This window comes from Chiloscyllium plagiosum, unplaced genomic scaffold (assembly GCF_037043375.1).
Source record: "Chiloscyllium plagiosum isolate Xiang-an unplaced genomic scaffold, Cpla_swu_hap1 HiC_scaffold_12, whole genome shotgun sequence".
NCBI lineage: Eukaryota > Metazoa > Chordata > Chondrichthyes > Orectolobiformes > Hemiscylliidae > Chiloscyllium > Chiloscyllium plagiosum.
Window position 1 is genome coordinate 47,492,736 of NW_028270150.1, and position 18,315 is coordinate 47,511,050.

Here is an 18,315-nt window from a genome sequence, read left to right on the forward strand (position 1 = left end):
GGTTCACCATATACAAGACAGAAGTGTGACTAAATACTCCTCACTTGACTGCAGAAGTACAGCTGTAATAACACTGAAGTTTTCACACTATCCAGGACAAAGTACCCCATAGATTGTCAGCCCATCCACCAACGTTAACAGTCACTCCCTTCACCAATGACAGAAAGAAGCAGCAATGTGAACCATGCATGAGATACACTGCAGCAACCTGCCAAGGTTCCTTTAACAGCATCTTCCAAGTTAGACTCCTCTACCATTTAAGAAGGATAAGGCAGCCAATGTATGGAAACAACATAATCTGCAATTTCCCCTTCAAATCATACAGCATTCTTACATTTAATCACCATTTCTTTACTGTAGCTGGTTCAAAATTCTGAATTCCCTTCTTAACAGCACTCTGGGTGCATCTATGCCACATGAACTGCAAATGTTCATAAAAGCAACACCACTTCTAACTACTTCCTAAATCTAAATAAAGAACCCACAAAGGTATGAGGGGATGGCTAAGCTTGATAGAGGCATTACTTTTTTAAAAGGCATGACAGTGTATCGGAATTGGCTAATATTTAAAGACCTAATGCAAACATTGCAACAGTTATAAGTCCCTTGAAAGAACATAACAGGATTAGTAGCCCAGTCACAGCGAACAAAAAAAATTAAGTTTAACATTAAATCCATAGAGCAGTTATATAAAGTTGTTAGAAAATGTAGCAAGCTTGAAGTCTTGGAGGAGTTTAAAATTTAGCAAAGGAAGACCGAGAGGTTTATTAAGAAGGGAAAATGACAATCATGGAACATCAAAATGGACTGTAAGAGGTTCTCGAGTATGGAGAAAGAAAAGGATGGTGAAGACAAATGTGAATCCTTCACAGTCTGAAACTGGAGAACTGATAATAGCAAATAAGGAAATGGAAGAGCAACACACAACTATTTTAGCTCTATCTTCACAGAAAAAGAGAAATAACTTCCTCGAATAATAGGGAAACAAGGGTCAATTAGGAAGGAGGAATTGAAGGAGATTAGTACTAGTTTAAAAAAATGCTAGAGAAATTAATGGGACAGAAAGCTGATAAATTCCCAGAAATTGATCAATTACATTCAAGAGTACTAAAAGGTGTGGCTATGAAATAGTCAGCATGTCACCTTCTACGATTCTGTAGATTCTAGAACAATCCCCATAAATTAAGGAGCGACAAATGTAACCCCCCTACTTAAATTAGCCTTTAATAATATCAGTAATAGAGAAATGCTGGAGTCAATTATAAAGGATATGATAATGAGGCTCTTAAAAATTATCAGTGGGATTACAAAAAGTTAACATGGATTAATGAAAGAGAAATCATGTTTGACAAACCTACTAGTACATTTTGTGGATGTAATTGGTAAAATAAGTAAGAGTAAACCTTTGAACGAAGTGTGTTTGGATTTTCAGAAAGTCCCACATAAGAGGTTAATGTGCAAAATCAAAGCACATCGGATTGATGGTAATATACTGGCATGGACTGTTAATTGATTAGCAGACTGGAAACAGAGGAGGAGTAAATGGGTCTTCTTTAAAGTAAAAGGCAGTGACAAGTGAGGGACCACAGAGATTGTGCTTAAGAGACAGAATATAAATCAAATATAAATCAATATAAATCAAAGATTTGGATTAGGGAATCAAATCTAACATTTCCAAGTTAGCTGTTGACACAAAGCTGTGCCATGGGGAATATGGTGAGATGGAGGAGTATTGGTATTATTGTTAAACTAGTAATCCAGAAGCTCAGGCTAACGCTCCTGGGACATGGGTTCAAATTCCACCACAGCAGCGGATGATATTTAAATCAATGAGAATCTGAAATTAAAAGCTAGCCTCATACCATCACTAATAAAGAAAAAAAGATTGCATGTTCAGATAAAGGTAGATCTAACACAAAGTGTTTTTCTGGCCTTACTACGAGATTGCAGCACATCCTATATTTTAAGCAAATAAGCAATTCTGTTATTTTCTGTTCAAATTGATCTAAGATGTAATTGTTAAAGAAAATAACACAGTTACAGAGGTAGGACTCACGTCCTCTGGATTTTCATTCAATTCCTCTTCAGTTACTTCGGTATTTTCAAAGGGACTCTTCATCTTTTTAACGTTAGGCTCTCCAGCTTTTTTCTCCTGAAAAATAATTCACAAAGCAGTATAAATAAGATAAATAGTCTCCTATCTGTTTTGGACACAGCTAAATTGCCAAAGGTTAATCCAACTGGTCATTTCAGAATTTCAAAAGACTCTTTATCACGTCTCAAAAAGGAAACACAATGAACAGGCTTAGGTTTAGCAAACCAATACCACTAAGCTAGAAATAGCATGTTCAGTCCTTGCTTAAGTTCTTCAATTTTCACCTCCCCAGGAGACTGACATCAAATGGCATAAAAGTTGGCAAGCTGGTTGACAGTGGAGCTGGTTGTCGAGCAGAAGAATGATACGGTTTGGTTGACTGGGCAAAACAGTGGAATTCGATCCAAAGAAGTACGAGGCAATGCATTGGGGGAGGCCAAAAAAAGCAAAGGAATACATGATAAAAGGGAAGGATTGGACAGGGATACGAGACACTGGATTATTGGTGCTGGAAGAGCACAGCAGTTCAGGCAGCATCCAAGGAGCAGCGAAATCGACGTTTCATCAGGAATAAAGGCAGTGAGCCTGAAGTGTGGAGAGATAAGCTAGAGGAGGGTGGGGGTGGGAAGAGAGTAGCATAGAGGACAATGGGTGAGTGGGGGAGGGGATGAAGGTGATAGATCAGGGAGGAGAGGGTAGAGTGAATAGGTGGAAAAGGAGATAGGCAGGTAGGACAAGTCCGGACAAGTCATGGGGACTGTGCTGAGCTGGAAGTTTGGAACTAGGGTGAGGTGGGGGAAGGGGAAATGAAGAAACTGTTGAAGTCCACATTGATGCCCTGGGGTTGAAGTGTTCCGAGGAGGAAGATGAGGCGTTCGTCCTCCAGGCGTCTGGTAGTGAGGGAGCGGCGGTGAAGGAGGCCCAGGACCTCCATGTCCTCGGCAGAGTGGGAGGGGGAGTTGAAATGTTGGGCCACGGGGCGGTGTGGTTGATTGGTGCGGGTGTTCCGGAGATGTTCCCTAAAGCACTCTGCTAGGAGGCGCCCAGTCTAAGAGACTTTGGAGTACAAGGTGGCAGAAAAGGCTATAAGGAAGGATATGAGATGCTTTCCTGCTTTAGGTGAATATACAAAAGCAGGGATGCAATACTGGATTTGTATAGGACACGGGTTAGGCTATAGTTGGAGTTTTGTGCACAACTCTGGTCACTATGTTACTGCAAGGACATAATTGCAATCAAAGAGTACTGAAGAGATTTACAAGAATGTTGCCAGGCTTGAAAATTACAGCTATAAGGAAAGATTGGATAGGTTAGGGCTGTTTACCCAAAGAGAAGGCTCAGGGGGTGACGTTACTGAGGTATACAAAATAAGGAGGGGTTTGGATAGAATGGGCAAGGTCAATTACCAGGGACACGGATTTAAAAGTGTTTGGAAGAAGGATTAGAGGGGAAATGAAGAAGACCGTATCTTCAGAATCCTTAAGGGGGAGGGTGTGCAGCCAGAAGTTGTGGTGCACGTTGGCACCAACGACATAGGTAGGAAGAGGGGTGGGGAGGTCATTCAGGAGCTCAGGGAGTTAGGCTGGAAGCTAAAAGCTAGGACGGACAGAGTCGTCATCTCTGGGTTGTTGCTGGTGCCACGTGACAGTGAGGCAAGGAATAGAGAGAGAGTGCAGTTGAACACGTGGCTGCAAGGATGGTGTAGGAGGGAGGTATTTGGACAATTGGACTGCATTCTGGGGAAGGTGGGACCTGTACAAGCAGGACGGGTTGCACCTGAACCAGAAGGGCACCAATATCCTGGGGGGTAGGTTTGCTAGCACTCTTCGGGGGACTTTAAACTAATTTGGCTGGGGGATGGGATCCGGACTTGTAGTCCAGCAAGTAGGCTAGCTGTTTGTCAGGATGTCCAAGAATGTAGGGAGGCTGTGGAGAAGGTAGCACTGACAGGGAATACTTGCGGACACAAAGATGGGTTCAAGTGTGTATACTTCAACGCAAGGAGTATCAGAAATAAGGTGGGTGAACTTAAGGTGTGGATCGGTACCTGGGACTACGCTGTTGTGGCCATCACGGAAACGTGGATAGAAGAGGGACAGGAATGGTTGTTGGAGGTTCCTGGTTACAGATGTTTCAGTAAGATTAGGGAGGGTGGTAAAAAAGGAGGGGGGGTGGCGTTGCTAATTAGAAATGGCATAACGGCTGCAGAAAGGCAGTTCGAGGGGGATCTGCCTTTGGAGGCAGTATGGGCTGAAGTCAGAAATAGGAAAGGAGCAGTTACCTTGTTGGGTGTTTACTATAGGCCCCCCAATAGCAACAGAGATGTGGAGAAACGGATTTTGAAAAGGTGCAGAAGGCACAGGGTAGTAGTCATGGGAGATTTCAACTTCCCAAATATTGATTGGAAACTCTTTAGATCAAGTAGATTGGATGGGGCGGTGTTTGTGCAGTGTGTCCAGGAAGTTTTTCTAACTCAGTATGTAGATTGTCCGACCAGAGGGGAGGCCATATTGGATTTGGTACTTGGTAACAAACCGGGACAAGTGATGGGCTTGTCAGTGGGTGAACAATTTGGTGATGGTGACAATTCTGTGACTTTCACCTTGGTTTTGGAGAGAGATAGGTGCGTGCAACAGGGTAGGTTTTCCAAGTGGGGGAAGGGTAAATACGATGCTGTAAGACAGGATCTGAGGAGCATAAGTTGGGAGCATAGGCTGGCAGGCTAGGATGTCGTGGAAATGTGGAACTTTTTCAAGGAACAGATACGACGTGTCCTTGATGTGTATGTACCTGTCAGGCAGGAAAGAGATGGTCGTGTGAGGTTGACGAGGGAGGTTGAATGTCTTGTAAAGAAGAAGGAGGAGGCTTACGTAAGGTTGGGGAAACAAGGTTCAGACAGAGCGTTGGAGAGATACAGGATAGCCAGAAGGAAGCTTAAGAAAGGGATTAGGAGAGCTAAGAGAGGGCATGAAAAATCTTTGGCGGGTAGGATCAAGGATAACCCCAAGGCATTTTATGCATATATGAGAAACATGAGAATGACGAGAATGAGGGTAGGTCTGATCAAGGACAGTAGTGGGAGACTGTGTATTGAGTCGGAAGAGATAGGAGAGGTCTTGAATGAGTATTTTTCTTCAGCATTTACAAATGAGAGGGACCGTATTGTTGAAGAAGAGTGTGAAATGGACTGGGATTTGTGCTCTTCCAGCACCACTGATCCAGAATCTGGTTTCCAGCATCTGCAGTCATTGTTTTTACCTAGCTAGAAGAGATACTTGTTGGGAAGGAAGATGTGTTGGGCATTTTGAAAAACTTGAGGATAGACAAGTCCCCCGGGCCTGACGGGATATATCCTAGGATTATGTGGGAAGCAAGAGAGGAAATTGCAGAGCCGTTGGCAATGATCTTTTCGTCTTCACTGTCAACGGGGGTGGTACCAGGGGACTGGAGAGTGGCGAATGTTGTGCCCCTGTTCAAAAAAGGGAATAGGGATAACTCTGGGAATTACAGGCCAGTTAGTCTTACTTCGGTGGTAGGCAAAGTAATGGAAAGGGTACTGAGGGATAGGATTTATGAGTATCTGGAAAGACACTGCTTGATTAGGGACAGCCAGCATGGATTTGTGAAGGGTAGGTCTTGCCTTACAAGTCTTATTGAATTCTTTGAGGAGGTGACCAAGCATGTGGATGAGGATAGAGCAGTGGATGTAGTGTACATGGATTTTAGTAAGGCATTTGATAAGGTTCCCCATGGTAGGCTTATGCGAAAAGTCAGGAGGCATGGGATAGAGGGAAATTTGGCCAGTTGGATAGAAAACTAGCTAACCGGTCGAAGTCAGAGAGTGGTGGTAGATGGTAAATATTCAGCCTGGAGCCCAGTTACAAGTGGAATTCCGCAGGGATCAATTCTGAGTCCTCTGCTGTTTGTAATTTTTATTAATGACTTGGAAGAGGGAGTCGAAGGGTCAGTAAATTTGCAGATGATACGAAGATTGGTGAAGTTGTGGATAGTGAGGAGGGCTGTTGTCGGCTGCAAAGGGACTTAGATATGATGCAGAGCTGGGCTGAGGAGTGGCAGATGGAGTTCAACTCGGTCAAGTATGAGGTTGTCCATTTTGGAAGGACAAATAAGAATGCGGAATACAGGGTTAACGGTAGGGTTCTTAGTAAGGTGGAGGAGCAGAGGGATCTTGGGGTCTATGTTCATAGATCTTTGAAAGTTGCCACTCAGGTGGATAGAGCTTGTAAGAAGGCCTATGGTGTATTAGCGTTCATTAGCAGAGGGATTGAATTCAAGAGTCGTGAAGTGATGTTGCAGCTGTACAGGACCTTGGTTAGGCCACACTTGGAGTACTGTGTGCAGTTCTGGTCGCCTCACTTTAGAAAAGATGTGGAAGCTTTGGAGAGGGTGCAGAGAAGATTTACCAGGATGTTGCCTGGAATGGAGAATAGGTCGTACGAGGATAGGTTGAGAGTGCTAGGCCTTTTCTCATTGGAACAGCGAAGGATGAGGGGTGACTTGATAGAGGTTTATAAGATGATCAGAGGAATAGATAGAGTAGACAGTTAGAAACTTTTTCCCCGGGTACAACAGAGTGTTACAAGGGGACATAAATTTAAGGTGAAGGGTGGAAGGTATAGGGGGGATGTCAGGGGTAGGTTCTTTACCCAGAGAGTGGTGGGGGCATGGAATGCGCTGCCTGTGGGAGTGGCAGAGTCAGAATCATTGGTGACCTTTAAGCGGCAATTGGATAGGTACATGGATGGGTGCTTAAGCTAGGACAAATGTTCGGCACAACATCGTGGGCCGAAGGGCCTGTTCTGTGCTGTATTGTTCTATGTTCTATGTTCTTTTTTACACAGAGGATGCTGGGTGCCTGGAATTCACTGCTCAGCTCACATCAAAGGTACCTAGATCTGCACCTGAAGCATTGTAATCTAAAAGCTATGGAACAAGTGCTGAGAAAGTGGGATTAGAATAGGCTTCTAGTTTCTGTGCTGTAGCCTATGATTCTGAGGAACAAATATTTGGTGTCTAGTTTCACTGTAGAAGACACAATTTGCATATCAGAAAGGGAGGGTAATTTAAATGCTAGACAGAGTGAGGGAATTAAAGAAATTAATGTCAGTAGACAAAATGTACTGGAGAAATTTAAAAGAGACAAGAATCAGACAAATCTCCAGCACCTAGGAACCTCCAGGCTAGAGTTTTAAAACAAATAGTTGCAGAAGGAGTGGTTATGGTTTTCCCAAGTTCCCTAGATTCTGGAATAAAGCCAGCAGTTAGGAAGTAAACAAACGCAACACAACTATTCAAGAAGGGAGAGGAAAAACAGGGAACAATAGGCAAATTAGCCTGATATAACTCATCAGAAAATGCTGTAATCCATTTTTAAGGTAGTCTCAACAATGTGGTTCTTGACTGGATTTACACTCAGAGACTGTTTCTGCTGGCTGGGGAATTTAATGTGGAAAAGGAAAATTGAAAATTTAAATATTGCTTTCATCTTGCGCTCATCAGGACAATTCACACAAATTACTAGCATAAAGATAGCTTGAAGAATTTGAGCTATAGGGAGAGGATGAATAGGCTGGGGCTGTTTTTTTCTGGAGCATTGGAGGCTGAGGGGTGACCTTTAGAGGTTTATAAAATCATGAGGGGCATTGATAGGGTAAATGGACAAGGTCTTTTCCCTGGGTTGGGGGAGTCCAGAACAAGAGGGCATAGGCTCAGGGTGAAAGGAGAAAGATATAAAGGGGACCTAAGGGGCAACTTTTTCACGCAGAGGGTGATGCGTGTATGGAATGAACTGTCAGAAGAAGTGGTGGAGGCTGGTACAATTACAGCATTTAAAAGGCATCTGGATGGGTATATGAATAGGAAAGGTTTAGAGGGATATGGGCCAGGTGCTGGCAAATGGGACTAGATACGGTTAGAATAACTGGGCGGCATGGATGAATTGGACTGAAGGGTCTGTTTCCATGTTGTGTATCTCTATGACTTATACTGGTTGGGAGGAGAGTGCTGACTGGTTGGCAAGTGGAGTGACCAGTACAGACACTGCCATGGAGAATGCACCAGCCAATGATGATTTATGGCGAACTGCAAAACTTTGTTTAAATTTTAAACTAAGCAGGTTGACTCTATTTGGTCAATGTATTGCCCTAAGAAATGAACCACAGAAAGGTCATCTCATGATGAGTTGAAACAGCTGCAATGTGTGAGAAATATGGCACATGCAGCACAAGGGTGACCCTAATCAGATCACTAAGGGGCTCAATGGCCTATTTCTGCTCTTATTTTCCAAAATTCTATGATTGTAATATGAAAAGCTTTGACAGGATGATGTCTTTTCTCAGTAATTATCAAGTTCTATACTACCAAAGGGAGAATAATGCTTCAGACTAAATTGCTAACCAAAGGATAAGAAGACATTAGTTCAAATTAATAAAAGATAAATTGAGGACAAGTAGAGTCATTTGGTTTTACAAAAATAATTATCAATTCAGGGAATTGTCTTCCAGCTAGGAGCAAAAAAAAATAATCTGGGTCATTAAAAGAAATGAAAAATGAAATGATGGAATAGGGAAAATGTGGAGTCTTTTGGAACAATAACCTGAATAACAATCTGGAACTGGACTATACAACTGATCTTATGTAAAAAAAAACTTTGTGCTTTCAACTATAATACATGCCATGATATCTTTTTGTAACAAGAGGGTGTAATCAATATATAATTAAGTTTAAACATAATTCGCAGATGAGTGTTTCATTGAGATCAGTTTCTTGATTAAACTTGAAAAATGTAAAACAGAGGTACTAAATTATGCTGGAGCAGTGTTTTTAGAGCAGAAAGACTGTGCTATTTTCTGGGTTTGTCGATTTTTAAGGTGGCAAAGATGGCATTGAGTGGAATGATGTGCTCTTCCTGTCAGATGTGGGAGATTAGGGAGAACTTCAATATTACTGATGATTATGTCTGCAGGAAGTATCTTTGGTTGTGAATCCTATTGGATTGCATGGGTTGGTTTGAGTGGCAGTTAGAGGCAATGAGCAATTTACACAAGCTGGGGGTGTCATGGATGGCAATGTCAGGAAGGGAGAAAAGCTGCAGGTACAGTCAAGTAGATGGGTTACCTCCAGGAAAAGTAGGAAAGGGAGGCAGTCAGTGCAGAATCTCCTATGACTATTCCCATCTCAAACAAGTATGCCGTTTTGGAAATTCTAGGGGGTGATGGACCTTCAGGGGAATGTATCACCAAAAGCCATGTTTCTGGTACTGAGACTGCTTCTAATGTAGTGAAGGGTACGTCAGGTTTCGAGTGATCAATTGTGATAAGAGACTCTTTAGTCAGAGGCGCAGATACATGCTTCTGCAGCCACCAGCGAGACATCAGAATGGTGTGTCGCCTTCCTAGTGCCAGGATCAAGGATATCTTGGAGACAGTGCAGAATATTCTCAAAGGGGAAAGGAACCAGCAGGAGGTCATTGTTAACTTTGGAACTGATGACAGGGGGTGAGAAAAGAATGAGGTTCTGAGGACAGAATATAGGAAATTAGGCAGGAATTTAAAAAGTAGGTACTTGAGGGTAGTAATATCTGGATTACTCCTGGTGCCACAAGCTAGGGAGAATAGGAATAGGAGGATAGAACAGATTAATGCATGGCTGAGGAGCTGATGTCAGAGAGAAGGATCAACATGTTTGGATCATTGGAATCTCTTCTGGCGTAGACGTGACCTGTATAAAATGGATGGATTGCACCTTAATTGGAAGGGGACTAATATACTGACAGGGAGATTTACTAATGCTGCTCAGGAGTCTGAGACTGATCTCATTGGGAAAAGCAGCAAGTTAAACAGTTAGGGCAGGCAGGAATAAAGCACAGAACGAAGTTGGACTGTTGAATTGAACTGCATTTATTTCGATGCAAGAGACCTAATAGGTAGGGCAGATGAACTCAGGACGTGGTTGGGAAAATGGGAAGGGGATATCATAACAATTACAGAAATGTGGCTCAGGGATGGACAGGACTAGCAGCTTAATATTCCATGGTATAGATGCTATAGGAAAGAAAGAAAGAAAGGGGGGGGGGGGCAAGAGAGAAGGGGGAGTGGTGTTTTTGATAAGCGATAACGTTATGGCTGTACTTACGAGAGGATGTTCCTGGGACTATGTCCACTGAAGTTATTTAGTTAAAACCAAGAAATATGAAAGAGATGATCACCTTTTTGGGACTGTACTATAGACCCTCCCCAATAGTCAGCAGGAAATTGAGAAGCAAATGTGTAAGGAGATCTCAGTTATCTGTAAGATTAATAGGATGGTTATAGTAGGGGATTTTAACTTTCCAAACATAGACCGGGAATGCCAGAGTGTTAAGGGTTTGGATGGACAGTAATTTGTTGAGTGTGTACAAGAACATTTTCTGATTCAGTTTGTGGATGTACCTACTAGAGAAGGTGCAAAACATGACCTACTCTTGGGAAATAAGGCAGGGCAGGTGACTGAGGTGACAGTGGGGGAGCACTTTAGGACCAGTGACCATAATTGTATTAGTTTTAAAATAGTTATGGAAAACGATAGACCAGATCTAAAAGCTAAAGTTCTAAATTGGAGGAAGGCCAATTTAGATGGTATTAGACAAGAACATTCAAAAGTTGATTGTAAGTAAAGGGACAGATGCAAAAGGGAAGCATTCAAAAATGAGATAACAAGAATCTAGAGACAGTATGTTCCTGTTAGGGTGAAGGGCAAAGCTGGTAGGTGTAAGGAATGCTTAGAGAATTTGATGATTAGGGAAACTTTTGTTCAGGCCAAGAAAAAGAAGGAAGCATACATCAGCTATAGACAGCAGGGAATCCCTAAATAGTATAAAGGCAGTAGGAGTATACTCAAGAGGGAAATCAGGAAGGCAAAAAGGAGTCCTGAGATAGCCCTGGCAAATATGGTTAAGGAGAGCCCAAAGGAATTCTACAAATATATTAAGGACAAAAGGGTAACTAGGGAGAGAATAGCATCCATTAAAGATCAGCAAGGCAGCCTATGTGTGGAATTGCAGGAGATGGGGAGATACTAAACAAGCATTTTGCTTCAATGTTTACTCTGGAGAAGTAAGGGGAAGTAAATAGCAACATCTTGAAAAATGTCCATATTACAGAGGAGGAAGTGCTGGATGTCTTAAAACACATAAAGGTGATTAAATGCCTGGGATCTGATTATGTGTACCTTAAAACTTGTGGAAGGCTAGGGAAGTGATTGTTGGACCCCTTGCTGAGATATTTGTATCATCGATAGTCACAGGCGAGGTTCCAGAAGACTGGAGGTTGGCTATTGTGGTACCACCATTTAAGAAAGATGGTGAGGAAAAGCCAGGGAACTATAGACCAGTGAGCCTGGCACCAGTGGTGGATGAGTTGTTAGAGGGGATCCTGAAGGACAGGGTTTACACATATTTGAAAAGACAAGGATTGATTGTGTGACTTTGTGCATGGAAAATTGTGCTTCACTAACTTAATTGAGTTTTTGGTAGAAGTAACAAAGAGGATTGATGAGGGCAGCGCGGTACGTGTGATCTATATGGATTTCAGTAAGGCATTCGACAAAGTACTGCATAGTAAACTGGTTAACAAGGCTAGATCACATGAAAAACAGGGAGAACTAGCCATTTGGATACAGAGTAAAAACAATGACTGCAGATGCTGGAAACCAGATTCTGGATTAGTGGTGCTGGAAGAGCACAGCAGTTCAGGCAGCATTCAAGGAGCTTCGAAATCGACGTTTCGGGCAAAAGCCCTTCATCAGGGCTGATGAAGAGCTTTTGCCCGAAACGTCGATTTCGAAGCTCCTTGGATGCTGCCTGAACTGCTGTGCTCTTCCAGCACCACTAATCCAGAATTTGGATACAGAACTGGCTTGAGACAGAGGGTGGTGGTGGAGGGTTGCTTTTCGGACTGGAGGACTGTGACCAGCAGTTTGCCACAAGGATCAGTGCTGGGTCCACTGTTTTTTGTCATTTATATAAATGATTAGGATGTGAACACACAGGAAGTTTGCAGATGACACCTTAATTGATGATGTAATGGACACCAAGAACGGTTACCTCAGAGTACAACTGGACTATGTTCAGATAGCCCAAGGAGTGACAGATGGAGTTTAATTTAGGTAAATGTGAGGTGTTGCATTTTGGAAAGGCAAATCAGAGCAAGACTTATACACCTTAATGGTAAGATCCTGGGTAGTGTTGCTGAACAAAGAGACCTTGGAGTGCAGGCTCATAGTTTGTTAAAAGCAGAATCGTAGATAGACAGGATAGTGAAGAAGCCATTTGATATGCTTGCCTTTATTGGTAAGTGCATTGAGTATACGAGTTGGGAGATCATGTTGCAGCTATACAGGACATTGGTTAGGCCAGTTGTGGAATACTGCATGCAATTCTGGTCTCCCTGTAAAAGTAACGATGTTTTAAAACTTGAAAGGGTTCAGAAAAGATTTACAAGGATGTTGCCAGGGTTGGTGGATTTGAGCTATAGGTAGAGTGAATAGGCTGGGGCAGTTTTCCTTGAAGCATTGGAGGCTGAGGGTGATATTGTAGAAATTTATAAAATCATGAGGGGCATGGAGAGGGCATAAGTTTAAGGTGAGAGGGAAATGATTTATAAGAAACCTAAGGGGAAACACTTTCATGCAGAGGAAGGAGCTGTCAGAGTAAGCGGTGGAGGCTGGTACAATTCCAACATTTAAAAGGCATCTGGATGGGTATATGAATAGAAAGGGTTTAGAAGGACATGGGCTAATGCTGATAAATGGCACTAGATTAATTTAGTCTATCTAGTTAGCATGGGCGATTTGGACCAAAGGGTCTGTTTCTGTCCTGTACAGCTCTATGACTCTAAGGATCAAATAAGTCACCAGTTAGATCTGTTATTTTAGTCTTTGTTTTGGATTTTCAGGTACCTCATCCAGGTAACAAATGCCCCAGGTCCTCAGTTCACTGTCAGATGATCCAGTCATTATTCTCTTTTCATCTGCCAGTAGCACAAAGCCCCACACCTAGAGCAAACAAAGGAAGTAACAAAATATTTCAAGTTTACTTAACAAAGTGAAATTATTCCATCTTGATTCAACAATCTACATAATTGGATAGAATTGCATTTGAATTTAAGGAAACAATTTAAAATATTTTTCAGTTAAAAAAAAATCTACATTTATTCAGTGAATGCCGTAATCCAGAACAAAAGCAGAAAATGCTGGAAATACTCAGTAGGTCAGGCAGCAGAGAAGCTGTGCAGACAGTGCATCAAAACTGGAAAAAGTTACAAATGTAGCAAACTTACAGCAGGACAAAATCGGGTAAAGGGGTGGAAAGGAAGAAATCAGAAATTCTGTGAAAGGGTGGAAGGCAAAAAACAATAAATGATAGGTGAGACAAGACAAAAGGGAATGGTAATAAGAAACAGTAGAGAAGTAAATGCCTGGATTTTCTGCTGGTGCGTTAACTATTTTTGTAGAGTAAATGGGAGCTGCCATGGCATTCCACAGAAGCCCTGATGTAATTACCGGGAAATTTAAGATTCTGCTGGGCAATTTCCCTACGGCTTGAACCATTCAAAAGTATCCATTTAAATTGGACAATTAAGAGTTTTCTGCTGCAGTTCAGCAAACACTTACTCAGGAAAAGCTATAATAATAAAAACCTATTTTATCTCCCGAGTAATTACTAGCCTGACCCTCAACTCCCCCGATCCCTTACAACCTACAGACCCTAATCTGCATCTCCTCTCTCCATCTGGCACTCAACACTTACCTCAGGCCCAGAACAGAAAGCCACATCACCAGACATAATCTACGTTCCCACGCAGACCTCGCAGTGTGGGGCAATGCAGCAACATGCCAATGAGCATGCATGGGACCTCCGAAGCACATAGCTTACAGGGAACGTTGAACCCAGCACCTATCTTCACCCCCTGGGATCGACATTTCCCCACAACTCTCTTTCATCATTTATCAGGCTCCCTTTCCATTTGGCACTCTACCTTCTTAACCTTAAACTTAAATACTCATCCATTCACAGGAGTTGCCAAAATAGTTGTGATGCTGGACCACAACCGAATACTGTGAACAAAAAGGGTTCATGATTTTCATGAAGTTTGCCTGCACCTGTTAGATTTATTAGGGGATCTGTTAGATTTAAACTACAGCACCTCATTTCTGACAGAGCTCTAGTTTGAGATCTCCTGTCAGAAATGCGGAGTTCTTTTTTTTTTAGATTAGATTACTTACAGTGTGGAAACAGGCCCTTTGGCCCAACAAGTCCACACCGACCCGCCGAAGCGCAACCCACCCAGACCCATTCCCCTAAATTTACCTCTTCACCTAACACTACGGGCAATTTAGCATAGCCAATTCATCTAACCTGCACATTTTTGGATTGTGGGAGGAAACCGGAGCACCTGGAGGAAACCCACGCAGACACGGGGAGAACGTGCAAACTCCACACAGAGAGTCGCCAGAGGCGGGAATTGAACCCGGGTCTCTGGCGCTGTGAGGCAGCAGTGCCACCGTGCCACCCTCGGTGTTCTTTCTTAGCATAAAAAAGGAGTGAAGATGCAATCAGTATTTGATTGCCAATCCTCAGAAATTCAAGATCAAAGCGTCTAGAGGTGTAGTAATTTTTTAAAAATATTAACCTGTGTTTCTAATTGATCTGTTCAGAGATGTTATTGTACACCTCTGAGCAGGTGGGACATGTAGCCACATCTCCAGCAATAACTGAATGATAACCAACAGCTGCTTTTCTTAAAAAAGTGAGGCCAAAGAGATTATGGCCTGCAATGAATTAATTCTATGTTGAGTCAGGAAGGCAACAAAGAGCTGAAATGAAAGATGAGATTTTTTTTCATCCAGTGTGGAAGCTGGCCATTTGGCCCATCAAGTTCACACCAATCTTCGGAAGAACATCCAAACTAGTCCCATCCCCTCCTATCCTATCCCTGTTACCCAGCATTTAGCATAGCTAATTCACCTAGCCTGCACATCCCTGAGCACTATCGGCAATTTAGCATGGCCGATCCACTTAGCCTGCGTATCTTTGGAGTGGGAAGAAACCAGAGCACCAGCAGAAACCCAGACAGACACAGGGAAATTATGCAAACTCCATACAGACAGTTGTCTGACGCTGGACTTGAACCTGTGTCCCTAGCACTGAGGCAGTAATGCTAATCACTGAGCTACCATCCCACCCTGTAGTTTTAATGTCATATGAACAGTGTAGCAAGCTGAGGACAAAGATATCAAGACTAGGAGTAGGGCATGCAAGAAATTACATCCATAATTTAAAAATACTGGAATCTGGACATGATTTAAAATATGCCTACTTCATCAAAGAAATTCAGGAATTACATCTCATATTTGACTGGATGAAGCAGCTACTGTAGCATGAATTAGAATAATCCATGATCCCAATGAAGTATACAGTCTCTTTCTGAAGGCAAACATTATGCTTGGCATATTCAAAACTAGGCAGTAGAATCTTTTCAAACATCCACAAATTGCCAAATCTCCTGCAAGGTCCATAATGACAGCAGCATGGAGACACTGAAAATGATCAAAATAACATTGCTGACCTCACTGCGATGACCAACCATGGTCTGGAAACAATGCTGTGTATCCAAGTCCCACCACTTAACCAACGTGTCCTTGGAACTAAAAAAAGAAATAAAATGAGGGAAAATTGCAACTTACTTAACTAATGATCATAAATTGAAGGATAAAATAATTGAATATGAAATCAGTGAACTACTGCAGTGTGCAATGAATAATTGAAAATCTTAGTACTACTTCAGTCAGCCAATCACTGCTGTCATCCAAATTTGCATTTCACTATCACTCTGTAAATCTCTAGCGACTGAATATCCCTTGCCCATCATTCCTTTGAGTTTTATAACAATCAGGTACAAAAGAAAATTCCATTCAGCTCACCTTGCCTTTTCAATTAATATTCAAGATCTGCTTTTCTATCTTAATTTAACTCAATTTTTTTCTCATCCTGCACCCCATCCTTGTCCATTACTGGTCGATGCCATTAATACATGAAGCAGACTTCAAAATAATAAGCATAACCACAACAAGAGCGACACTACAGTCTGTGGGAGGATCTCATCTCTCCACCAATCAATGGAATAAACTATCAAATTGAAGCCACAATATTTTAGTGAATGACTTATGACTCCAACTTATGGAGCAAAGCCCTTGAGGACAGGGTGAAATAGATTAGCATTGACCCATTAAGATGAAACTTAAATAGGTTTCTTTCAGAAAAAAATCTTTTTTTGGGGTTACAATATAAGATTATAATTTGAGACATGACATGTGGTAAGCATGATACACTTGGGAGGAATGCTGTGAAATCGATTCCCTAAGCTCATCATCACCAGTAATTTCATCACACTATTTTTGAGTGTGTTGGAGTTGTTTCAATCAACCTGTTTGGACATGTAATGACAAACATCTGGGGCTGGTGGAACTTGAACACAGACTTCCTGACCCAGAAGTCGGGACATTACCACTGCCCCATAAGACCCCTTTGATTGTGTTGCAGAGTAACCAATATTGATCGATTGCTATGATGTGTAAACAGGGTTTACCATCTTGATATGTGACTGGCATGATCATGATTTTTTTTCTAAAGCAATTCCTACCCTAAACTCTGAAGCATTGAATTTCTAACTCCATCCACCTCCACTGAATTTACTCAATTTCTATGTTACCAATAATATGGCTTGTGTTACTCTTTCTCTTTGCATCCTTATACCTGTTTTAATTAAGATGTATTAAACAGTCTACTAATTCAGAGTCTGAAAATAATGGAATTCCATACCTTACTTTGACTTTTCTCAATATGAACCTTCGTTTATTTTTGAGAGTACAAGCTTGCCTCTGTCAATCAGTACTTTATCTTGCCTTCTCCTATTCTCTTCCCACCCATGGTGCTGTGCTGCAGGACCTTGGCACATCAGAATGGTTTCTCAATTTAAAAGGAAAAACTGTAACTATTTTTCTCTTATATTACCTGGACACCAGAAAATTTCTGCCCTTCAAAAATGCAACGTTTGTAATGGCATCTTTGTGTCCTTTCAGTCTGTATAAGCCACTCTCATTGATAATGTCCCAGATGATGATTTCTGTGTCCTGCAGTATAAGAAATGTCAGAGATTTCCCTTCAATTGAGTCATTTCAAATGAAGCTTTAATTAACATGAAAGAAGCTTTTGACTAATACCATAGATGTGGTACACACAAAGTATCAAACTAAAATTCCATACAAGTAAACTAAAAGTTGCTTTTAGATTACTTACAGTGTGGAAACAGACCCTTCGGCCCAACTAGTCCACACCGACCCTCCGAAGAGCAACCCACCCAGACTCATTCCCCTACAAGCACCCGTTCACCTAACACTACGGGCAATTTAGCATGGCCAATTCACCTGCACATTTTTGGACAGTGGGAGGAAACCCAGAGGAAACCCACGCAGACACGGGGAGAATATGCAAATTCCACACAGACAGTTGCCTGAGGTGGGAATTGAACCCGGGTCTCTGGTGCTGTGAGGCAGCAGTACTAACCACTGTGCCACCATGCTGCTTTAAACTAACACAAAGCAACTGCACATCAGAGTGGACCTTGTTCATTGTTTAGGATAAAGGATCACCTTGAGTAAAGTAATGAGGAAGGAGAACACCTACTTTGCACACTGAAAAATGTAGTCCTTTGTACCTAAATTAGGGAGCAGGAAAATCATCATCCTCTTTTCGCAAAGGTGTTTGCAAAAGGCCAATGTAATATGGTTTGAAACAGAAACAAAACACCTGCCTCCATCTTGGAGTGAAGGTTCAGACTGGAGGATGCAGCACTGCAGCCTATGGTACCGCATGAACAACCATGTTTACGATGGTCATTTGGTACACAATCTCACCAGCTCATCCTTCAACCCAAAAGATATCTGCATTTCTTTCCACTAAGATAAGCAGCACAGAGGAACAAAGGAATCTTGGTGTACAAATCCACAGATCCCTGAAGGTGCTAGCGCAGGAAGAGTGTGTTTTGAAGAGGGCATATGAGATGCTTGTCTTCATTAGCTGGGGTGTAGAATATAGCAGCAGGGAGGTCTTGTTGTAACTTTATAAAGCATTGGTTAGGCTGCAGATGCAATACTGTATGCAG

General features: G+C 42.1%; 1 protein-coding gene across 2 annotated transcripts in view; it reads right to left on the reverse strand.

The window, feature by feature from the left end:
* wdr3 (WD repeat domain 3) overlaps nt 1-18,315 on the reverse strand; it is a 107,940-nt gene that overhangs the window by 42,726 nt on the left and 46,899 nt on the right. For both annotated transcript variants that reach the window (XM_087992780.1, XM_087992781.1), the window contains exons 4-7: nt 17,166-17,284; nt 15,721-15,799; nt 13,052-13,147; nt 2,057-2,152 (exon numbers count right to left, since the gene is read on the reverse strand). In XM_087992780.1, coding sequence (XP_087848906.1) covers nt 2,057-2,152; nt 13,052-13,147; nt 15,721-15,799; nt 17,166-17,284 — 390 coding nt within the window. The remainder of the gene's footprint in view (nt 1-2,056; nt 2,153-13,051; nt 13,148-15,720; nt 15,800-17,165; nt 17,285-18,315) is intronic.